We start from the raw sequence: 26,527 nt of genomic DNA, 5'->3' as shown, positions 1-26,527 counted from the left end.
TCGCCGCTGCCTCATGTTTACTTCCTTTTGGTTCAAGATATGTTGGAGGCTTTTTTGGTCTGTGAAAATTGTGCATTTCGTCCCGTAGAGATAGTGCCTCCAAATTTTTAGAGCGAAGACCACAACTCCCAGCTCAAGATCGTGAGTGGTGTAGTTTACTTCGTGGGTCTTCAGTTGCCTTGCCGCCTAGGCTATAACCTTCTCGCACTACATAAGTACACAGCCTAACCCCTGATTGGAAGCATCACAATAAACCACAAAGTCTTCTGTCCCCTCTATAAGAGACAAAACCGGAGCGCTGCAGAGGGATTGTTTCAAGGTTTGAAAGGCAGTCTCTTGTTTCCTCTCCCGGATGAAGGGTACACCCTTTTGAGTTAAGGCAGTGAGCGGCTTGGGGATCTTAGAGAAATTTTGAATGAACCTCCTATAGTAACCAACGAGGCCTAAGAATTGTCTGATCATCGTTGGGGTTTTGGGGGTTGCCCAACCTTTGATTGCTCTGATTTTGTAAGGGTCCACATGTATCCTTTCTCCACTGACTACATGGCCTAAGAATTCCACCCTTCGGATCCAGAACTCGCACTTGGAGAATTTTGCATACAACTTCTCCGCCCTTATTGTTTCCAGAACCTGCTGCAGATGTTAACTGTGTTCTTCTTTACTTCATGAATAGATGAGTATATTGTCGATAAAAACAATCATGAAGTTGTCGAGATAGGGTCGGCATACGCCTTTCATCAGGTCCATAAATGTCGCAGGCGCATTTGTCAGATTGAAGGGCATCACTACAAATTCATAGTGACCATAACGGGTTCGGAATGCAGTCTTGGGGATGTCTTCTTCTCGGACCCATAGTTGGTGGTACCCGGATCTTAAATCTATCTTTGAGAAGTAACTTTCTCCTTGTAGCTGGTCAAATAGATTATCGATCCGGGGAAGAGGGTATCGATTCTTGACGGTAAGCTTGTTGAGTTCGCGGTAGTCGATGCACATACGAAACGACCCATCATTCTTCTTCACGAATAAGACCGGAGCTCCCTAGGGTGAGAAGCTTGGCCTTATAAACCCTTTGTCCAGTAATTCACTTAATTGACTGGAAAGCTCTTGCAACTCTGCAGGAGCTAATCTATATGGCTCCTTGGCGATTGGTGTGGCTCCGGGTATCAAGTCGATCCGAAATTCGAATTGTCGTTCGGGAGGTATTCCCGAAAGGTCTTCGGGAAACACGTCGGGAAAATCGTACAACTCCGGGATGTCTTTAATGTTCCTTTCTTCTTTCTTTTTATCAACCACGTGAGCAAAGAATGTGTAGTTCTTCTTGTGCAAACACTTATGTGCCTTGATACATGAGATGAGACGAAGGTTCGTACCGGGTTTGTCGCCATATATTACCAGGGTTTCATTGTCGGGTAGGTGAAGGCGAACGACCATCTTATAGCACATAATATCAGCACGGTGGGAGCTTAACCAATCCATACCGATGATCACATCAAAACTCCTACTCGTAACAGGCATTAAGTCAATTCGAAAGGAGTGGTTATTTAAAGTTAGTGTGCACCCTATGAATACGTCGTTTTTTGTTTCTATTTTTCCGTTAGCCATTTCAACGGTAAATGTTTCGTTTAATGCCTGAGGATTTTGGTTGAGTAGGTGCTTAAACCTATGACTCACAAAGCTTCTTTCTGCCCCACTATCAAATAAAATGCATTCATAAATGTTGTTGAGGAGGAACGTACCAGTGACTACTGCGGGATCCGTTACTGCCTCTTAATGTCCTATTGTTAGGACTCTCCCTGATCCTCCTGTGTTCTTGTTGTTGGCCTTTGGACAGTTTCTTTTGTAATGACCCGTTTCTCCACACCCATAACACGCTTGGCTCACCCCAGTGCTTGTGGGTTAGGTGGCCTGTTGTGCTGGTGCCTTGCAGTATCGTGAAGTGTGCCCTTTATTGTTGCAGGTTGTGCATTGCATCTCCATGCAGGCTCTGTGGTGTTGGAAGGGGCATTTGTCGCACTTTGGCAGATTATCGGCGTATTGCTTTGTGGGTGCTGGTGTGGCAGGAGTAGTAGCAGCGTGAACTGCCACTATCTGTTGCTTTTTTGAGGATTCCTGAGTTTATTGCCCTTTCCTCTTTTTTCCTATGTTTTTCTTGTTATCATTCCCCTTCCTTGGCTTAGTGTCGGAAGTCATCGTGCCCTTTTGTACTCCATGGTCATATAGCTTTTGCGCAAGACGCTTGGCGTTGTCGAACGTTGTTGGAGTTGCAGCAATCATATTCCCTTGAATCGGGGGAGTTAGTCCCCAAATGAAGCGTTCGACCTTCTTACTTTCAGAAGTGATCATTCCTGGACATAGGATCGCCAGATCGCAGAATCTGGCAATGTAAGCCTCAATGTTGGAGTCCTTCACAGTAAGATTCCATAATTCCTGCTCGAGTTTCTGTACTTCACCTCTAGGGCAATATTCTTCAAGCATCATGGTCTTGAGGTCTTCCCAAGCCATTAAGTTCGCCATTGGGAGTGTTAGAGCCTTGACGTGGCCATTCCACCATGTGAGGGCTCTATCGGAAAAAGTACAGGTTGCAAAATTTTACTTTGCTTTCTTCCGGACATCCGTAAATCTCGAAGACTGATTCCGTTTTCTCAAACCATCGAGTTAGGGCTATGACACCCCCGCTTCCGTTGAATGTCCTTGGCTTCCCGTTTGTGAAGTCTTTGTATGAGCATACTCGTTGAGGCACTTGATTAACCCCGTGTTTAGAGTTGCATGTTCCATTCCCACTCCCGCCTCCATTTGCACCATTGTTGTTAATATGTGCCAGAGCATCAGTGACTGCGGCTGACATTGTCGCCTGGAATGCGGCCGAATCTATTTGTGGTGGAAGCGGCAGCGGTGGTGGTGTTGTCTCGTTGTTCTTGCGTCGGATGTACCTCCGGGGCGGCATTCTACTGCCACAAGTGGAATTTAATAAGTTTTTTATAAGGATTATGATGCAAATACTATTGTAATGAAACATCGCATTTAGATATGTCAGGTATAGTGATTATCAAACGTTATTTTGCACATACAATTGAAATCTTGTTTTAACAAATAAAAATGAATAGATAAGACATAGCAGATAACAACATCCATAAGTAAAACACATGTTTGTTTCATCACTGATAAAGTAGAGTACATAACTTTTAGAAAATTTGACTTTTATAAGGTCTACAATACATCAAGATAATGACCTGACAGCATAACGACCCTCCGAATAGTGTAATCACTTAGACGTAGGGTCGTTCCTACATACAAAATAAAGGAAAGGGGTAGTACTAACGCATACCCAAACATCTACTCTCTCATAGCTGGTGAGTAAGATAGATCCTACTCACATCGAGTAGTCACCTGTGGTGCCTGGGATGAAGTATAGGCACCCTGCAGCTCGACTAGTCGGCGCTCGGCTACCCGAACCCTCTCCTCGAGAGCAGCATGTCTCACCTGGTATTCCCTTACTTCCGCTCGCGCGGTAGTAAGATCCTCGACAAGTCGGTCCATAGGGTAGAAGTCCCTCTTGAGGTCCTGAGTGTGTGCCGCCGTGAGCTCCACAACAGCTCTCATCTCTCCGACTCGGTTCGCCGTCGTTTGAGCCTGATCACCAATATCCAACAGATCAAAACAAGAAGGGCTCGGTCGGCGGGTCCTCCATGGTGAAGATCATAGAACCCTCACTCCATCCTGAAAGGTGGACGATGTCCCTAGTGCCGGCTCCATCTCTCTAGATCATATGCCCAGGGGGTGTAGGGCCATTGTAGCCCCATCGATGCATTGGTGCCCTAGCCATGTAGGGAGGGTCGATGACTTCAGACTCTGCGTTCGAATCATCATCCTCCTCCTCCTCCTCGTCGACCTCTTCATCGATTTCCTCTTCCTCGAACTCCTCCATGACCTCTTCCGGATCCTCCTCTATCCATACCCCGTTCCCCTGGTTGGGGGGAAGGGTCTCCTAGGTGGTGAAAGTCTTCCATGGTGTCTGCACGAGAATATATAAGTACAAGAAAATAGATAGAATGTCAAAATACCCCTATAGTATTTTATTTCTTTTTGTTTCATTCTTAGACCCTTATGGTTTTAAAGTTGGTAAGTTTTAGATTTGTTGTCCACCTCGCGCACTCCTAAATACATTTTGGTCATATCTCGAATAAATATAGTTGATCAGGCTATATTTACCCTAGGTATGATTACATAACTGTCTAAGTTTAGTCGCGATGTCCAACTCCTCTAAACACCTTTTATTAGTTTATTTGTTATGACATTATCCTTATTATGCACTCATGTATGTATACTTTTTATAAAATACTTATATTTTTAAAGTATACTTTTAGTCAGAGTGTTTTAGTCCCATTGTATTTATAGTTGTATATCTTGTATGGTTAGATATACTAGTTCACCATAAACAATGCTCTGATACCAATCTGTCACACCCCCGAACCAGGACGGTGGAAACATCCGAGGGCGGATGACGTCATTATATAGTATCATAACAATTGAATATAAATGAAACATAGCAATCCATGCAACATACATTAAGAATACGACTTACATAGTTTACATAATGTATTTGTTTCAAAAGTACATAACCAATACAGAAAAGTACAATTTCCATAATTCAGCAAAATCCAGTTCCCAATGACTCAACTACCTGCTTACTGCTTCCCTGAGAATACAAGTCATTTTGAAAAGCGTCAACTATAAAGTTGGTGAGTTCATAAGTATTTTTGTATGAAAACTGTTTGTAACTACTTTGTTTGAAAGATTTTTGTATGTTCCATAAAATCCGATATTTTCTATAAAAATGATTGTATGCCTTGTACCAAAGACTAGAATGTATGAATGCATGTACTTTGTATCTTGTAAATGTAAGTTCCCAGAAAATCCAATATTTTCTTGATCTGTGAAAAGTTGTAGTCTTAAAACCTAAGACTGGAATAGTATATTGAAAAGTAATATGTAGTTTTATATTTTAAAAAACCGGTGAAGTGTAAGCTTCCCGTAAACCAAGATAGTTTTGTTAATCCCTATGTGAGTTATTATAACCATGCTAAAATGAATGATATGCCTGAAACGACGTTCTTCAGGCGTCGGAGTTGGTAAGACATTTGTCACCCTAGACTTGTCGGTCTAACCGGTAGCGAACAACTGAGGTGTAGGGTTGTCAATCCCATATAGATCTATACACAACGGTCTCGCTCTCCCTCAAGGAGACTATGGTTATAATGTAGGACTTAAGGTGTACGCTAGGTAGGTACGGTGAAGGAACGTCTCACAAGAGCATTAACGGATTTACGTGAACTTCGACTCCCTTTTTCTTGTATATTAACGTAATTGCACTTTTAGAAAACTTATGATATGAGTTTCATGTCACACAACTATGCTATCAATAATTTGTCTTGTATGTTTTTGTGTAAACTAATTATATAAACTTATTATATAAATATCGAGTTGAAATCTTGTATAGTAGTAATATATGTTGTTAAACATAATATTCTTGGGTTTTAACCCACCAAAAGTGATGACTAAAAATATGACCACTTTTACTAGAAAAACTATTTTAGCAAAGAGGGTTACCAAAACTTGTAGTTTTACAACTCATATTTTCTTGTTGCTACTTGTATCACATAATGAGTTTTACTTTTGTACATCAACTTATATATATATATATATATATATATATATATATATATATATATATATGATTTTTTTGTAGATAAAATAGCATTAAGCATATCTTATGCAAATATAATTTCATAAATAATAAAGATGAATCTAGCAAATATTCATAAGTTAAACGTGTTTGACTTGTACTCCCCCCCTAAAAGCATGAAATCTCGAAAAAAATGGAGGTATGAAGCTCACCTTGAGTGGTTGATGTGTGTAGTTGAAGTGATGAGATGAAGGTTTTGAGCCTAAAACACTTGGAGTGTTTGATGAACTCTTGAAGATTATGATACCCTAAAGTTGTCAACACATAATATTATGTGTAAATAGAATGAAATTAACAAGATAATGTGTAGAATCACTAGCCAAACTCAAAATACATACGAGGGTATAGGGAATGCTTTGAAGAAATAAGTCTTCTTAAAGCTTGAAGCTTGAATTCTTTGAGAGTAAATTTGTAACTTCACAGTAAGTGAAAGTGGAATTGTAGTATGGGAAGAAGGGTTTGTTGGATTAGTGTCTAAGCCCATAACTATAATTGGTATATACTTGACCCGACCCAGCATGGTCCATTTGGGTTGCATGGCATCGGGACATTTGGATAGACCTTTTGTGAGAAGAGGATATTTGTGACATATTAATATATTATAAGTTCTAATATATTAATATGAAATCATATTATTTAATTAGTATTGATCAAGAATTAATTTGGAATTAATTTAGTGATCAAAAGAGACTAATTAAATATATGGGGATTGATTGTGTAAATCATTCATTCTTATATATATGGGCTTATGATCCATGATTCCTTATGTTGGGTTTAACCCATGTGGTGGCCCATGGACACTCCATGGAGGTTAAAACCCATGGAGCATAAGGAATGGGTAAAGTCATGGGTTACATGGTGTAGCCCTAATGTGCACACTATATAAAGAACCCATGAGCTCAAGAAATTGGCCCTAAGGATTCTAAGTGAGGGCTAGCCGATTTGGAGCATAAGAACTCTTCTTCTCATGGTTATTCCAATTGTTGGTGATGTTGTGTGAACCATTTGAGGTGTCACACTTGACGCACTAGGCTCTTAAGCTCCATGGAATCAAGCTACAACAAAGAGGTATGTATTCTATCTAGTATTGTTATCCTAGTACATATGATTGTATGCTAGTTAGGGTAATACCTTGGAAAATTGATATTTGCATGTATAATAGAGAAAACATAGATCCAAGGTATTTAGGGTTGCATGTACACCATAGGAGTGTTAGAATGCTCAAAACCCAACAGTGGTATCAGAGCCAAGACTTGTTTTCAAGATATACATGCTGAAATAGCTTAAAAATCAAAAATTATGGCTTCCTGGGCACTGGACTCGCCGAGTCCACTGATGGACTCACCGAGTCCATGAAGAAATTCATCCTAATCGTGGAGTAGGTTCATACACTCGACGAGTAGAAGCCACTGACAGCATATTTTTGACTTTTAAGGCTGGAATTGGACTAGGAACATTACCCTAAGCTGTTTTTGAACTTATAAACCTGTTTCAAAGATAATTGTCATAATTTCAAGATTTGTATTAGTTTTATGTTCATGCTAATTTCTTGAAGATTGATGATTTGAATTATCTTGTTCTTATGAGTTAGCTTAGATTAATAGAAAAGTTATGAGATAATGTGTTTTCAATCCATATTGATCTAAAAGTTATTCATAAAATGTGTTTTTGTAACTTGTCCTCAAGTTATATGAAAAGTCACATTTATGAATCTTAAAACTCATAAAAGTGTCATAGGTTACAAAATGAAGAGTCTTTTTCTCATAAATAGTTTTATGGACTTCATAACTTGTCCTCAAGTTATGGATGTTCAAGAGTCTCTTCATTAAAATTTTTAATTAAACTCATAAGTTATGAAAATCCAAGAGTTTTGAATAGTTTCAATACTTGCCCTCAAGTTTTGGAATTTGTAAAGTTTTGCTTATGAATGCTTTAATTCCAAATCAAACCCTAGAATTTTAAAAGTTTAAAATTCAACCCTTATACAATTATTATAATTTTAATTATATAGATATGTATAAGATATAGTCAATATTACCGTTAGTAGGCCTCATTCACGAAGTCAGCCTATAAGGGGGGTATAAGGTTACTGTCTATAAAATGGCAGTTTAATGGGTGTCCACTCTCACCCACCGCTTCCTTGACTGGTGGAGGGTCGTTAGCCGAACGGGTAGGATAAGGACTATAATTCTCCCTTCATTAAAAGTATAATGATAAATACTAAGTAACTAAACAGTTATAAATTCCCAATATTAGTTACTTAGGAAAATGTGTAAAGGTGCTAACCCATGAAATTGCACTTTGCACATTTGTTAAGTCGTTAGTGGAACGTGTGTGGTTAACCGGCACACTAACATGGGACTGAAAATGTGTGGGAAAGGGTAACTTAATGTTTATCATAGATTGGTGGAGCGCGTGTGCTTAACCGGCACATCGATTAGGTGATAAAGTTAAGGGTACCAAGTTAATTTGCATGGTTATTCACACCTTGTTTGTGATCCTCGGCATCACAGTCACAAACTTGAGAGGGCACAATCGAGATTCAAACATGCCATTGAAAGTTCAATGTATCTCAAAAGATCTAGGAGTTTCAAATCCAATTAAAACTTAATTATATTTCGTTTTCATGGTGGAAATTGGTAAATCGTCATTTACCTACCTTCAAATATTTTATAACTTGGATTACGGCATCCCTCTTCCAGTTATAAATAGTTTGTTGGGTCCTAGCCTTAATATTTCATATTGGGTGTTATATTAAGGACTTAAATCAACTAAACTTGAATTTCTCCCTCATAAATGTCTATTTCAGACAACTATGGTCTTCCCAAATCTTTAGGAACAAGCCTTCCTAATGAAGATGATATCCCACATGGAAATCAATGTGAAAGATTAATCCCTTTGTTGTGCATTAATGGGACTGGAAATCATGCTTCACTTCCTCCACCTCCTCCAATAATTCTCCCTATCCCACAAGTTTCAAGACTTGAAAAGTTCTAAGTCACTCAATCCCTATTGGCAAGCAAATACTATATGTGCTTACATCTTGGAGGTTAAGTCACATATTGGCAAGCCGAGAGAGTCGGGTGTCGAAGTCCCGAGGTAGCTGGCTGTTGACTTGGTTCTTCAGTCACTCCCTGATGACAGATCATGACATGACCCTTAGTGATCTTACCTATTTGTTTGATGCTGCTAAATCAGCAATGATTTGGAGCATTGGTAAAGCAAATTAGACTGGAAGATCTACTTCCCAAACCTATTTGGACATTGATAATGTTGACATTGAAAGTCCATAAAAGCTTTCGCTTCCCAATGGAAAGGGATTGGCCATGGTCAAGTCATTTGACTGATGGTAAAGAGAAAGGCTAAGTCTGAGACAATCAAGTGTACCATTTCCAAAGAGTCCATATGTTTCTTTTGCCAAAAGAAGGGGCATTGGTTGCGAAGCTGCCAAATTTACCTGAAAGTTCATAAGGATGGTAAAAGTCAAAAAAGGTTTGACTTTGCTTCAGGTTAAAGTCCATTATATAACTCTATGAAGTCTCTTTTGGAGATTCTTAATACATGATGTAATGTAATTACATTTTGATGTTTTGAAGAATCAAAGGAAACCTAAAGAAAGAGTATGATGATTCTGATCGCAAAGATGGATTTCGATCGCAAGGTTCGGTGATCAGAAATTTGAGCTGTTGCTTAAGAGTTATGATATGTTGCTTAGGAATAGATAACAACATGTTTTTCATATGTATTTACATTGTAAGGATAAGATTTTTCCGCAAAGTTCAAAAAATAAAAGAAAATTTTGATTTATTTATTTTAAGTATCCTTACAATGGCATTTGTGAAAAATTGTTGTTTATATGTTTCCATTGATAAACAATATTGGAAAATGAATTTGATTCTTTCATTTGTGGTAGTGTCATAATTTACCAAATAAAGAAAGATTCTCATCACCCAAGTTTCAGTTGGATAGAAACTTGGAATCATGCAAGTTGTATTGTGTGATGAATGAGAATTTTCATCTTTGGAAAATTAAGACTAATTCCTTATTCACATGTATATGTGAGTCAAGTGAAGGACTAAGGGATCGAGTACACATTCTTGTGCACTGGTAAAGTCCACCACAAAGAACGATAAGACTATTCGTCATGATTTACTAAAGTTTAGTAAGTATGGTTATACTTACAAGTTTAAGTATAATTCTGTAACACTAGAAAGTTTCAGTGTATGGCAGAACGAATGAAAAGAATCAAATTAGGCAGAAAGACAAAAAGTTTCTCAAATCTGAAAAGATGGGAGAGTACTTTAGTATCATGTTTATGATCATCTTAATGATTATGAAACCATATCACAATTGATTCTCTAAGGACATCTTAGTGCATTTGTTTGACTAAGAAGATGAATCGTGAATTGTTGAATTGGTTAAATCTAAAGATGAATCATACTTCGTCCCAAAATCAAGTCTTAGAGTCATACTCCAAGATTGAGCCTTGAGTGACGTAATCTTAAGAAAAGGTTTAAAACACTTGTCAAATGTAGAGTAAAATGTTTTCTACTCTTGTACATTTGAGATTGGTAAGTTGTGATGTTTTGGATAAGACAAAGACCAACTAAGACCAATTGTGAGAAGTGTTTAACTTGATAAGAATCCGCACTAACTCTTGAATATTTGTTTTGTCAAGGAATGATTCTTGACAAAAGAGAATATTATATGTCAAGAGGTCAGTGGGAGTCTTAAAAGATCTTGATATGGTTTCAAAAACTAATCAAGAGTATTGTTAATCACTAGCCCACGACTTGAGGTTTGTAACCTATCGTGTTGACATATTCTTATTTCTGTGCCTATTCCAGTTAAAGTTGACTATGCTTGTGAGTTCTATGAGTTCTCAATTGTCTGCATAACAATGTGGAAGCAATGGTAGGCCCTTGAGCTGCCAAGTGGCAAGAAATTAAGATTGAACAAGTTCAGTCCATATGAGTTTGGGTTTGTCACTAACCCTGTCTTCTGATTATGTTTTTGACAAATTCACATGGATAGGAATACATACACCATAAAAAATCTAAGTGTCATAAGGTTTCTCTCCAATTCATGAAAATGATGGTGAGAAAACGCTTTCACTAAGTAGATTTTAAGTAGATAACAATTGTGATATTTGCATTCTCATGTCGTTAGTGGAGCGTGTGTGGTTAACCGGCATACTAACTAGTGAGAATGGAAAAAGGTCTAGAAAAACATGTGATCTATCTAAGGAAAGGTGTATGATTTTGATAAAGTCTTATCAAAGAAATCTTGTATCAGAAATCTGAACTTTGGCAAGAAAGTCAATAAAGTATTGATTTCTAGAAGTCCAATTGATTTCTGAGTACATGTCAAAGCTAGTGGGAGCATAAGTGTTGTGCTAGTAAGATAATAATCATTATGCTATTAGGAGCATGATTATTATGGTTAGTGTTGCAAGTTAGCAATGTTAATTATAGAAAACAAAAGGTTCAATTCGCTTTGAAAAGTTGTTTTGCTATAATTAAGGGAGAGGATTTATACTTCATTCCAATTCTAAAAGCTTAGATTGAGATTTTAATCAACTTTAGTCAAGGATATATATGAATGTTATGTTGGAATGGTTCAACATAAGGAAATTCTATATATGTTGCATTCTCAAAATTCGATTATGATTACAACATCCCTCTTCATAGTTCGAATTTTGAGAACATGGCAAATAAAAAATTTTATAGCATGAATCGGGTCCCATATGCTTCGGGTATAGGATCAATTACATGTGTTATAATATTTATCCTTTCTAAATTTTCCAAATTCCTGGGGGCATTAAGAGGGAAAAAGAAATAGAATTGGATATGACTAAAATGATTAAGCTATTGTTGAGGACAATCTGAGGTTTGCCAAAGTTTGGTTGCTCATGGACAATTGGAAGTATAGAGATAGGACCATATTGACATATTCTGAAAGGAGGCAACTCTTGTTCAGAAGTGATAGTCAAAATGGGAATATGGAATTTTCTCCATAGGTGGAAGTTATTCTTTGAATATGTGTAAGATTAGAGAACTTAATGCAAGAAGGGTGTTCAAAGGAATGTACTTTGAATGTGAGACTTCATTTCCATGGAATTGCTCTCCATTGGAATACTTTGTAATGACTGTTGCCAAGTTTTTGTGACTTGTGTGCATATGTATTGCAAGGGGATTATTGCATATAAGTTTAGAATCTAACAGATTACAGTAAATGGCAAGAGTTTGGTATTCTTACATTTACAATAAGGATTGGGATTGTGAAATGAGCATCATTGAAATATTTTCAATTGATCTATTCACAAATTAAGGATCATAAGACAAACATAGTGTGCATACTTGGAGTATGGCATAACTATTGTTTAGACAGACATAGTATGCATGCTAGGAGCATGGCATGATTGTTGTTTTTAATTCAAGTATTAAGTTGATAAATCGAAACATTATACAATGAATAATGAGTAATCAATATGGTGCTTAGATAAAGGGTGTTTTTATTTACACTCAAAGTGTTGGGGCCATATAGGATTAGTATTATTCTTGTGTTTCACTTTGCATGTTTTGACTTCCAGAATAACTAGGTCATTCTTCCCGAATGACTAAGTTATTCAAACCATCCACAGTCGGTCCTATGTTGGAAGTATATATGAATCAAGACTGTCATGAAGCTGGTTTGTAGATGTCCAAGGTAGTGGACATAGCAAGAGTTGCTGCAACATTCATGAGTGCTCATAAGTTCTGAGTATTGGATTAAACCCACGCTCATTTGAATCACTTCATGGATTTTATCACGAGTGAATCATGAGACGATAATATCTTATATTCTTCAAACCTAGAGATATGAGTTGTTGACTATGAGTTGGTTATACATTGATTGCACAAAAATGCATTGGTAACTCGATGTTATAAAACGTGCCTTTGTGTATGATTCAACAAGTAGTTAGTACAAGCATATGAGTCAAAGTTTATCCATTCCTTTTACCTTTAAAGGGATAAAAGCGATATACATGGGCCCCTCGATGATTTAGTGATGACACCCTAAGTGCTTGGCCAAGCCTGGACTGATTTGATTTGTTTAATTAGTCGGTCGTCATAAATCAGAAATCGGGAAACAACAAATGGACAGAGAGAATGATTATAATCCATGTCTCAGTCCATATGATATCTAGAATGGAGGAATATATGATCACTTATCTAATGGACGCGTCAGTGATTTGTTCAGAGTTCGACAGCAGCTTTTAAGAGCTACGATTGCTGGTCAGGTTGGAGTCATACTTGCAATAATAGTTATTAGACTTTTCCAAGTGGGAGACTGTTGGATTAGTGTCTAAGCCCATAACTATAATTGGTATATACTTGACCCGACCCAGCATGGTCCATTTGGGTTGCATGGCATCGGGACATTTGGATAGACCTTTTGTGAGAAGAGGATATTTGTGACATATTAATATATTATAAGTTCTAATATATTAATATGAAATCATATTATTTAATTAGTATTGATCAAGAATTAATTTGGAGTTAATTTAGTGATCAAAAGAGACTAATTAAATATATGGGGATTGATTGTGTAAATCATTCATTCTTATATATGTGGGCTTATGATCCATGATTCCTTATGTTGGGTTTAACCCATGTGGTGACCCATGGACACTCCATGGAGGTTAAACCCCATGGAGCATAAGGAATGGGTAAAGTCATGGGTTACATGGTGTAACCCTAATGTGCACACTATATAAAGAACCCATGAGCTCAAGAAATTGGCCCTAAGGATTCTAAGTGAGGGCTAGCCGATTTGGAGCATAAGAACTCTTCTTCTCATGGTTATTCCAATTGTTGGTGATGTTGTGTGAACCATTTGAGGTGTCACACTTGAGGCACTAGGCTCTTAAGCTCCATGGAATCAAGCTACAACAAAGAGGTATGTATTCTATCTAGTATTGTTATCCTAGTACATATGATTGTATGCTAGTTAGGGTAATACCTTGGAAAATTGATATTTGCATGTATAATAGAGAAAACATAGATCCAAGGTATTTAGGGTTGCATGTACACCATAGGAGTGTTAGAATGCTCAAAACGCAACAGGGTTCTCGTCCATAATAAAAGAGAGAAGGTTGACATGATATTTACTTGGATTACTGGAGGTTAATCCATTGTTATATGGTGGTTATTACATGGTTTACTGTGAATTGTACGGGAAATGGGTGAGATCTCACACCTTAAAGTCAACTATACTTGCTTGTTCTTTACTCTACGCAAACACTATATTACATCCTAGCATGACCGCAAACACATGTGATTGCGGTCCTATGATGGATTTCCCTTTTGGTTTTCGGTCCTAAGTCCTTTCCCATTGTGATTTCGGCCAAACATTGATCTAGTAAGGTGGTTTTCGTCCAAAGTATGGTCCACTAAGGGTGTTTACGGTTCTAAGTCTTTTCTCTTAATGTTTTCGGCCAAACATTGATTCATTAAGGTAGTTTTCGGCCATGGTGCTTGGTTTTGGGTTGATTGCGGTCTTGAGGTCCCCCATAGAAAGGGTTTTCGGCCTTAGTGGGTGTCATGTTATAAATCCTAGGAAATTGCTTAATGTGTGCTTTCTTGTTGACTTGTCAAGGCTAATTACAACATGGTTCTTCAAGGCTTATATATACCTATTTATATATATATATGATAGCTTATAAAATCAATGCTCATATGGATTTCAAATGTTTTATTGAAATATGGTTACATCTTACATTGTGGATACACTTGTACACAATACCCCTTAGACTTGGTTTGACCCTGATTTTTTTCTGGTTGTGACATGCTCGATTAACAGTCCTGCTACAATTTCCTTCCTCAGACTGTTCTATATTCAACTCAGGTTGCCCAACAGGCGCCATAGGCTCTTGTGACATCCTCATTTTCATGGCCAGAAAATACCGATTTTGTTTATGCTTTATAAAAATCAGAGTATATTTTTAAAGAAATATATTGCGGAATTTGTTCCCAGAAAAACATGATAAATATATTATCCAATCATTTCCGAAGAAATGTATTTTTATTCATTTTAAAACTTTGGGATGTCATCGTCAATACTGAAACATAAGCATAAACAGACCTTACATTTATTTACACTAGTGATCTACATCTCCTTTAATCTCTCAGTGTAAAGTAGCTTCGTATTGACACCTGTGATACAAATAAGATTGAGTGGGTCAGGTTGCGACACCTGGTGAGTACATAGGATTTTCAACCTACAATAATATAATTATTATGTTTAATCATCAAACAATTAACCCAATTACCCATCTCCATTATCTTCTTTATTCCTAATTACCTTCCCTAAGGATTTATCCTAAGGGTCATCTCCTACATCGTATTTACCTCTCATCTCCTTACATCGCATTTCCTTATATGTTTGTTCCTAAGGACTATTCCTAAGGATCATCGCCTACATCGTATAGACAGTACTGATTCGGGGATTACTCCCTCAATACGTGTCCAGTAAGGGTTAGCGTATCATCGCATGAATATGTAGTTACAACATCGCCTGAACTCGTAATTCATAGTAAGGGTTAGGGTATCATCGCATGAATACGTAGTTACAACATCACCTGAACTCGTAATTCATAGTAAGGGGTTAGATTATCATTGCATGAATACGTAGTTACAACATCGCCTGAACTCGTAATTCATCACCTACAGGTTATGAGCCTGCTGGTGTTTCCACATGACTGTCTAGAATAGTCAGTGGTCGCCATCTATACTCTGGTAGATGACTACATCGCCGGTCAAGGTTATGGTATCTCCCCTCATCTCACATCACCTATTTATCATCACCTATCTATCATCACCTAATTATCATCACATTACTATCATCACCTATCTCTCATCACCTAATTATCATCACCATTCTATCATCACCTATCTCTTTTTTTACCTAATTATCATCACCTTTCTATCATCACCTACCTCTCATCACATTATTTCATCACACACCAACTATTTCATCTACCCATGTTTTACCCCAACATATTTGTAGATATAAAATATGTATACAGTTTAAATCATCTAAAACATGTATAAAACGTTCATCCGGCAATAATATCAGGTAAACAGATAATATGCACGCATAGCACGTAATATATATAAAATACTTCATATCTATGTGTAAGATGAAAGTAACTATGCACTCACCTTAATAGCGTGAGTCGATAAAACCTAACTAAAAACGGTCAGCGGTTCGTGATCGTCAGGCTCGGGATGCGAAACGCCTTCAGAAAACGAGAGAGAGAGAAAAGAAATTGTGTAAGGAATGAAAGGGCTGAACTTGCTATTTATAGGCTGTTCTGGGCCCATTCACGTCATGAACATGATAGGTTCACGTCGTGAACTTACATGAGTCACCCCATAGCTTTAACACGTGTTTTCTAGCCCCGATTAGTGTCCCTGACACGTTTCACGTCGTGAACTTCATGTTCACGTCGTGACTTAAGGCGGCTAGGGTTTCAGCCACGTGTCATGTTCTCAACAGCTGCATCTTCGGAAGGCCATAACTTTTGCATACGAATTCCGTTTTCGACGTTCTTTATATCCACATGTAGGTGGAGATGTACTCTACAACTTTCTTTTAGTTTATTAAGGCAAAAAGTACTTTATCATAAACTCACTTTTTATGATTCCCGGTGTCGTGCCGGTTTTGTTGCGAAACTTCGACATGTCATAACTTCTTCGTTATAACTCAGATTTCAGTGTTCTTTATATGTACGGAAACCTTGTGACATATACTACAAATTATTTAAGATTATTTATTCTAAATAATCCTATATCAAAAAGTCATTTTTTGACTCTTATCGTCTCTAAATTAACTAGCCCGAATCTGCGGGCGTGACAATTATCTCCCCCTTAGGATGATTACGTCCCGGAATCATTAATAAAACAGGGCTTGTATAATGACTCCATGCGTTGTCTCTTTATCCTAGGTAATAACTGTAACTTTTATGTTCCTTCGAGTGAGTTTCTAACTCTTGGATTTCTTGACTGCATGCGATGCTCAATCTTGCACCCGCTCTTTATCCTATATTGGACTTTCAATCGTAACCTTCGAGTTACAAGATCGATCCTTATTGGAGAATCTTACTTCTTCTTAAGCAGAGTTAACTTAAGAGAAGTTCTTTACTTCATTATCATAACATATCGATGGGTCATGTTCTAATGACCTCTCATCGTATGATGCAACGCTTAGACTCAGGTCTCTTAGAGTCAAATTCCATAATGGAATATACCTTCCTTCATGTTCTAATGTGATATAATCACATTTTAGCATGTAGCATTTCTAGCTACAAGCTTCTTTAACAACGAGCGCTATGCTATTGATCGCATTGATTTCAATCTTCTGACTTAAGTCAGATGTTACATCGAACTTGGTTCTCTGAACCATGTAACAAACTCATCGTAGTCGGACTCAATTTGATATGACCACTAGGGTCGGAATAACAATCATCTCATTATTCATTACCGAAACGATGGTAACGAAATACATGAACAAAAACGAAATCAATTACTAGCTTCTTGGTAACCTTGTGACTTTCCCTGATCCAAGTGTGAGTCTTGTGCTTCCAGTAGTATAGGTCTCTACTACTATTCACACCTACTCATACTCGTCTCAAGTATGGTCTCGCAGTCCCCAAGTCCTAAAATCACAAAACAATTTAACACATACGAATGTGTCCAATTAATCATAAAACTTTTCCTAGACTCTACTAGGACTTCTTCCATGCGTATCTTCAATCATCAATTCTACTTCAAATCGGTTGGTGATGGAAATTCCAAACGATGGGACAACTTCAAGAATTATACCAATCGTTCCATCATCCTGCCAATCGAAGGTGTACTTCAGACGTACCGTACTCCTCTAAACGTTCCATTATTTTATCAGACACATTCTAAAGGCAAGATACCACTCTTACGATATCTTCCGATAGGTGTCATTCACTATCATAAGCCTTTCATTTCCTCCATCTACTCAATTCTCTACAAGTCTTCACCATAACGTTTTGTACACCCAAGCAGACGTTCGGTGTACTTACGCGAGAATTTTAAGATAGGAAAGCTTTATTTACGATAGACGTATAAATCTCCTTATCACTCTAAATGTATACATGCTAGTTCTAGTATCGTAGTCATACGCTTAGAATCCTAAACACGTAAGGTTTCCAGATCCGGTCGGCAAAAGACCATAGATCCGAACAACTAGTATCATATATGGCAAACATATAACATTTAGCACATAAAAGCATTTTAGGTATCTTTCCTAAAATATACTAGTGCTCGTGTCTATTCAGGTGCATTACCTAAATTTATTAGACACACTCCTCACAATCATTTCTTAGCATTCTAAGTTTAAGTCTAGAAATCCTACAAATTCCTAGTTCACTTAAACTAATGCTCTGATACCAACTGTGACATCCTCATTTTCACGGCCAGAAAAGACCGATTTTGTTTATGCTTTATAAAAATCAGAGTATATTTTTAAAGAAATATATTGCGGAATTTGTTCCCAGAAAAACATGATAAATATATTATCCAATCATTTCCGAAGAAATGTATTTTTATTCATTTTAAAACTTTGGGATGTCATCGTCAATACTGAAACATAAGCATAAACAGACCTTACATTTATTTACACTAGTGATCTACATCTCCTTTAATCTCTCAGTGTAAAGTAGCTTCGTATCGACACCTGTGATACAAATAAGATTGAGTGGGTCAGGTTGCGACACCTGGTGAGTACATAGGATTTTCAACCTACAATAATATAATTATTATGTTTAATCATCAAACAATTAACCCAATTACCCATCTCCATTATCTTCTTTATTCCTAATTACCTTCCCTAAGGATTTATCCTAAGGGTCATCTCCTACATCGTATTTACCTCTCATCTCCTTACATCGCATTTCCTTATATGTTTGTTCCTAAGGACTATTCCTAAGGATCATCTCCTTACATCGCATTTCCTTATATGTTTGTTCCTAAGGACTAGTCCAGTAAGGGTTAGTGTATCATCGCATGAATACGTAGTTACAACATCGCCTGAACTCGTAATTCATAGTAAGGGATTGGGTATCATCACATGAATATGTAGTTACAACATCGCCTGAACTCGTAATTCATAGTAAGGGGTTAGATTATCATCGCATGAATACGTAGTTACAACATCGCCTGAACTCGTAATTCATCACCTACAGGTTATGAGCCTGCTGGTGTTTCCACATGACTGTCTAGAATAGTCAGTGGTCGCCATCTATACTCTGGTAGATGACTACATCGTCGGTCAAGGTTATGGTATCTCCTCTCATCTCACATCACCTATTTATCATCATCTATCTATCATCACCTAATTATCATCACATTAATATCATCACCTATCTCTCATCACCTAATTATCATCACCATTCTATCATCACCTATCTCTTTTTTTACCTAATTATCATCACCTTTCTATCATCACCTACCTCTCATCACATTATTTCATCACACACCAACTATTTTACCCCAACATATTTGTAGATATAAAATACGTATACAGTTTAAATCATCTAAAACATGTATAAAACGTTCATCCGGCAATAATATCAGGTAAACAGATAATATGCACACATAGCACGTAATATATATAAAATACTTCATATCTATGTGTAAGATGAAAGTAACTATACACTCACCTTAATAGCGTGAGTCGATAAAATCTAACTAAAAACAGTCAGCGGTTCGTGATCGTCAGGCTTGGGATGCGAAACGCCTTCAGCAAACGATAGAGAGAGAAAAGAAATGGTGTAAGGAATGAAAGGGTTGAACTTGCTATTTATAGGTTGTTATGGGACCCATTCACGTCGTGAACATGATAGGTTCACGTCGTGAACTTACATGAGTCACCCCATAGCTTTAACACGTGTTTTCTAGCCCCGATTAGTGTCCCTGACACGTTTCACGTCGTGAACTTAATGTTCACGTCGTGACTTAAGGCGGCTAGGGTTTCAGCCACGTGTCATGTTCTCAACAGCTGCATCTTCGGAAGGCCATAACTTCTGCATACAAATTCCGTTTTCGACGTTCTTTATATCCACACGTAGGTGGAGACGTACTTTACAACTTTCTTTTAGTTCATTAAGGCTAAAAAGTACTTTATCATAAACTCACTTTTTATGATTCCCGGTGTCGTGCCGGTTTTGTTGCGAAACTTCGACAGGTCATAATTTCTTCGTTATAACTCAGATTTCAGTATTCTTTATATGTACGGAAACCTTGTGACATATACTACAAATTATTTAAGATTATTTATTCTAAATAATCCTATATCAAAAAGTCATTTTTTGACTCTTATCGTCTCTAAATTGACTAGCCCGAATCTGCGAGCGTGACAGCTCTCTACCGTTCTTACAAATTACCTGCCTCATTCCCTCTCTTTGTTCGGCTAATAGAGCCCTAAGTATTGCCATAGTGACAGGGTCAGCTACTGGCACTTCTTCGGGTGCGTAGTCAATCACTCGTGGCTCAGGCTTTTGGTTTCCATTAGCATTTCCTAAACCGCTACGTGTTCTCACCACAACGTTCTATACACCAAAGCAGGCGTTCAGTGTATAATGATGAGAATTAAGGTATGGAAAACTCTATTTATGATAGACATATAAATTTCCTTATTACTCCGAAAATTTGCATGTCGGTTCTAATATCATGATTAAATGTTTAGAAACCTGAACACATAACATTTCCAAATCCGGTCGACAATAGACCATAGATCCGATCAAAAAATAGCATCCTAAAGCATATAAGGCATCTTATAGCTATAACATAAATCATTTAGCACATACAAGCAATTTAGGCATCTTCCCTAAAATAAGTTAGTGCTCGTGTCTATTCAGACATACTTTCTAAATATAACAGACACTCGTCTCACAATCCGTAACATCTCAAAATCACAACAAATTTAAACTTTCAAAATGACCCATTTACTAAAAAGAAGTGCTTACAAAACCATTGTTTTCAAACATTATCTAAAAACAGAGTCTCCCAAGATCAACAACATGAAACCAAGGATGTGTATGGTCACGCCTTCGCCTTGCCACGGTCCTCTAAAGTACTTGAAACCAAAACTAAAACTGTAAACCAATACTTAGTGAGTTTCCCCCAAATTGCCACCACACAATACACATATCATACATTGGACTGGAATATCCATGGGTCCACAGCCATCAGGCTGGATTACCCCTAGCCTAATTAGTCACCAGACTGGAATGCCAATATACAACAAGTCCACTCAGCCATCGGACTGGAATACCAATATACAATGGACTCACTCAGTCATCGGACAGGAATACCCTCGGGTTGACTCAGTTATCAGACTGGAATACCCTCGGTCTGTTGACTCACGCATATAGCAGTAAAATCTCAACCCAACACAATATGTCGACATATAACAAATAACAAAGATATTCAACAGACAAATAACCATGCATACAGAAATCACAAGTAATCCTACAGATCTACCGGTCTACGCATATCAACAACTATCATATAATCATATAGATCTATCCCATACTCAACATATCTTCAATCCAGGTATAACAGGATAACAATCCAATTGGGTCGGCCTTGGTGGCTTCGACCCACAAGTACTGTGAGGGAAACTCACTTCACAATCTGACGAAAAGCTTATCAATACTCTGCTCCTAAATACCGGCTCAACCCAAATCCTAAATGTCCAAACATTTCCCATTAATAAAATAATAACATTTTCCCCAAAATACCCTTGATCAAACTTGGTCAAATCAACAAGTCAACCGAGTCAACCCAACTGAGTCAACGTAGCCGAGTCGACTCAGGGCTCGTACGCTGGGCGTACTCCAGAGGTATATGGGACGTATTCGAGTTTGACCAGAATCGGGGATGATAATCACTACGCCACGAACACCCGATTTCACTTATTTATATGTAAAGGGCACCTACAAGATGTTATTTTTAGCCACATAGATTTTCCTCACTTTGCTGCTATAAATATCATTTCTGATACTAATCGGGCATGTAACCCAGGAAGGAACCGTTGTTATTGAGCTCGTGAATTATGGAATTCTTCATTTTGGCGTCTATTCTAACGATGGTAATTATTAAAATATTAATAACAACGCCTAACTATACGGGAATACCAAAAATATACACCAACACTACTACAATATCAACGTCATTCAAGAAAACCATACAATGTGCTCACAGAAAAATTCAATTATATATTTCAAAAGATAATGTATGTAGGTACTAAATTTACCATAAAGGCGAACGCATAATAATATATTATTTTACAAAGTTTATATAATAATAGCTAGTTAAACTATGTGTATAAATATCATTACAATAATTTATAATTGTATAAGTGGATCAACAACATAATTAATTAAAGGGCCACATTAACTAAGCATGGCATTCTGGTGGAACAACTTTGTATCTAGAAGTATCTTTGCAATAAGAGTAAAACATATGCTTTGTTCGAGCCCAATTTAGACCAACCATTTGTTGTTTCGTTAGCTTTATATATTCGTCTCCTTCAAGTGGATCAAAGCTTGAATGCGCTATGTTTTTTGAGCATGAACCTATAGACGATGAGTTTGTTGTCTGCATCAAACTGCAGCCTTCAATTTCTAGCTCTCCTAATGATGCTACAAATGGTGCATATTTATAGTTAACCGGATATTTTCCTCCATGTGTTGCCCACTCTGAACCATCCCAGATGGTTACATATAACGACATTGGCTTTGAAGGATATACCAAAGATGATGCTTGATTGTGGATTACCTCACGTACTGGTATATTGTCTACTAAATATCTGCATTAGAAATTAAGTTTAGTTCATTAATAAAGTGTACGTACGTAAAACGTAAATAAACATCGACAAATGAATGTAATTACTAATTGCTGACACAATAAACCCTAATAAAATGATATCATGGGATAAATTAAAAAACAGATTTTCCAATAAGTATGTAAGATATGACTCTAGCTTATAAGGGGTTCACAACCAAATATGAAGGTACGTATGTTACGACAAAATTGTCTATGTATCTTTAGAACACATTACCTTCCGACCAAAAATGTGTTCATCTTAACCATGGTTAAACCTTGGGTTAATCGATGATGAACTTATATAATCACGATGCGTACTACAAAATTGTCTACGTAACTCAGGACACATGATGTTCCCACCCACCATAAATTAAAAACAGCCAAGACTTATTGAACCCTCCGTGAGCGGCTTAACCATGGTTAAACCTTGGGTTAAATGATGATGAAACTTACACTATGTGATGGGTATTCCATAGTATGCTATATTGATGAAAGTCTTGTGTGGGGTCAAACCAAAGGTAAAACTTCTCTTCTCTTCCAAGTTTGACACTTCCATTCCCGTAGATATTTGTTTGAAGAACCCATTCTTTTCTCTTCTCATGCCCAAGCAATTCGAAGTCAATCTCATCATGGTTGTGTGGATACACATCTGAATTAGACATCTAAAATTGAAAAAAAAAATAGACATTTAACTAATAGTAGAAAAGAATATTTTAGATATTTCACTAAAAATGAAGACCTCACATAGAAAGCTAGTACTACTCCTGATGTAACTCCCACAGGCAGCCTTATTGCAGCACTAAAGAATCCATGGAAATATTTTTCTTTAGAAACTAATCCAGAACCTAAACTCAATAGGAAAACAATATATTTTATTTACCATCTTATATATAGCAAAAAAGTTTAAAAAAATAATATATTCTGCTCACCATTATAAATGAAAAATCAGTGTTTATCAGATCGACCTTACCTGAAGTTTTGTCTAGGATAATATCAGCATACGATCCATTGCTTTTCATATGAATATTCGGTGCTCCAAAAATAGTTAACATGTTCCCAGCAACAGGTGTTGGGTGGAAATGATCTGTTAACTGCTCGACGTTCGGGGGCTTATAAATGAGCCCTCGAGAAAAAACCGGAAGCAGGAAAGAACAACTAAAAAGAACAAGACATGAAAGAAGAAACCTTTGTGGCAAAAATGTCATTTTTTTGGTGTTGAAGAGGATACATTGATTGTAATTGGCAGGGCATGTTTTTGGTTTATATACATGTTTCTATAGGTTGTTGGGAAATTAAAGGTGATTTTATATATTTATTTATTTATTTTTAATTTTTTGAATTTGGTACTTGTTTTCATCGTTTAATATGTTTGATTTTTAATGTTTGTTTATAGATGATAAATTATTTGTGGGTTATGCTTATATTTAAAGATATGCGAAGAAAATACTTAAGTTGGAAAACTCGATTTGGTAGCATTTAATTTACCTCATGCACGAAGAAAATGAGATTAGACCCTTGAAACTTAAAAGTTAACTAAAATAACTAGAGATGAAAGTTTCGATTTATTTATTTATAATCATGAAATTTATATTAAAATGAGAAAGTATAACCATTTTCTTTGGTTTCACGAACAACGTATCTTTTCGAAATTTACAAATCGTCCATCAAGTTGCAAATTGAAACCACCTTTACTTGGTTCTCCCGGCGAATAAAATGAAGATATTATTTTATTGAGTCTGAGGTCCATGTCCCTCCTTCTCTTCACTCTCTTATTACTTGGGTGGATACAATAGGTTGAATAGATTCAACATAAGGCTTTTGACCCGGTGGTGATTATTTCCTTTTGGACTTTATGGAAATTTCAGAATGCTTCTATATTTGGAACAATTACATCTAGAAAGTCTGATATCTTAATGTTATCGATAAGGCTTTTGGTATATTATCTTTCTAGTTTAGTTGTTATACGTTTATAAATAAAGTATAATATAAAGCTATCTCATTATAAATATCAAGGTTCTAAATAGGGATGGGCGTTTGGACCAAAAACCTTAACCGAACTGAATTAGGACCGAATAAGCTATTCGGGTCAGTTCTCGGGTATATATTTTAGGCTTATTCGGTGTTGATGATTTTAGTGTAACTAGATATTTTGGTATTTGGAACTAACATGTGAGCTTAGTATCTTATTATTTGTACTGTATATATTATATGTGCGATGAATGCGGAGTGCATGCATATATAAGATCGAATTATAAGTCAGTACGACAGAATTGTGGGGGTTAAGGAGTCACGCCCCCTTGCATGGTCCTAGGAGTAGCACCCCTAGCGGGGTCCAAAGGGCAGAGCCCCTGACAGTTATGGGGTAGCGCCCCAAAAGGTTTTCGAAAATTTGAATTAGTTTCATTATGGAAAATCCGAATTGTAATGGGTGATTATGGTAAGATTAACAAATCATTTTACTTTTGGAAACCACTGATTAAGCCATTAAATTCATGATTCTCCCAACTAATTTAGAAAGTAAAAATCCAAATTTGAATTAGTTTCATTACGACTCCTATTTTGATCCGTATAGAACTCTTCTCATCTCTCTCTCTCTCTCTCTCTCTCTCTCTCTCTCTCCTACAATAAACTCATAATACGTCTGGCAATTTGGTTTGTGTTTCTGTGCCTAGATACACAAGTGTCATTTTGGATTATCCTAGACTAGATTTTCTGTAACCCAGACATAGGATGGAAATATCAGTTCGAAAAGTGACTTTACACGACCCATAGGGAATTCGTTTCTTCACCATCACCCTAATATTCCCCAACATTTGGTTCTCTACTTATTCATTCCGGGTTACCCGAATAACGTCTTAATCGGGCCTAAAGAACCGAACCGGAAATTGAAAATGTAATGTCCCAAAAATACTAAGTAATTTTTGTTTTTAAATCAACCATTCATTTCAAAACCATCAAAGTATGTCAATATAGAAAATAGTTATCAGAGTACAATCCAAAATCATAAAATGGAAAACACTGGTGGATGTTGTGCGATCATGTCGGACCCTTACCCTTCGAATCGGAAGCACCTGAAAAACATTTTAAACATAAACTGTAAGCAAAAAAAGCTTAGTGCGTTCCCCAAAATACCACATACCATACATACATTATCACGGGCTACCCCCATGGTCTTGCATACAAGTGTCATGGGCTACCCCTATGGTGTTTTCCCTGGAATGCCATGGGCTACCCCCAGGGTCTTACAGCCAAGTGTCATGGGCTACCCCTAAGGTCTTTCCTTGAAATGCCATGGACTACCCCCATGGTCTAACATTCAAGTGGCATGGGCTACCCACATGGTCTTTCATGCAATTGACAGGGGTTACCCCCATGGTCTTTCATACATGTGTCACAGGCTACCCATGGGGTCTTCCATGCGAGTATCATAAAGACAACTAGCATCTTACGTAGTATAGTGAGAGTTCTCACCTCAATCTGATGATAAACAAATCACATACTCAAGTGCTACAAAGGCTCCTCACACTGTACATATCCAAAACCGACCCTAATTAATAATTAGGGTACTAACCCATAATCAAAGGTTCATTTCATATTCTCTCTTACTAGGGTAACTGTCCATTTTACCCTTTCCAAGTTGGACCCACCCAAATATGGTCCAAGGCCCAAACTGACCCAAGTATACTTTCTGGGAGTACGACATGCATACTTCATCCTTACACCCTATGTACTGAGTGAACATAGAAAAGGATACGGGGCAAACCCGTTACACCCTGCGTACTTAGAGGTTACACCCTGCGTAACCCTCTGTTGCCCAAAACCAGGTTTTAAGCTCTTAATGCCTAATGGCTAAATTTCCAACTCACAAATCTTAATCTTG

At 37.2% G+C, this 26,527-nt stretch overlaps 2 protein-coding genes across 2 annotated transcripts; both read right to left on the bottom strand.

The window, feature by feature from the left end:
- Positions 1-1,038: 1,038 nt before the first annotated feature.
- On the bottom strand, positions 1,039-1,602 carry LOC145104116 (uncharacterized). The gene has a single exon (XM_079041398.1). The coding sequence runs from the start codon at positions 1,600-1,602 to the stop codon at positions 1,039-1,041; it is 564 nt and encodes a 187-aa protein (XP_078897524.1).
- Positions 1,603-22,052: 20,450 nt separating this feature from the next.
- Positions 22,053-23,867, bottom strand: LOC145169348 (putative xyloglucan endotransglucosylase/hydrolase protein 33). The gene is made up of 4 exons (XM_079087930.1): positions 23,618-23,867; positions 23,392-23,492; positions 23,101-23,309; positions 22,053-22,630 (listed from the first exon to the last, which is right to left on the bottom strand). Exons 1-4 carry the CDS (start codon positions 23,850-23,852, stop codon positions 22,219-22,221), a joined length of 957 nt encoding a protein of 318 aa, XP_078944056.1. The 5' UTR covers positions 23,853-23,867; the 3' UTR covers positions 22,053-22,218.
- Between the last annotated feature and the right edge of the window lie 2,660 nt (positions 23,868-26,527).

The sequence above is a fragment of the Lactuca virosa genome, chromosome 4 (assembly GCF_052849685.1).
Source record: "Lactuca virosa cultivar CGN04683 chromosome 4, Lactuca_virosa_CGN04683_v6, whole genome shotgun sequence".
Classification (NCBI taxonomy): domain Eukaryota; kingdom Viridiplantae; phylum Streptophyta; class Magnoliopsida; order Asterales; family Asteraceae; genus Lactuca; species Lactuca virosa.
Note: the sequence above shows the minus strand (reverse complement) of the source record. Positions and strands in the feature narration are given on the sequence as shown.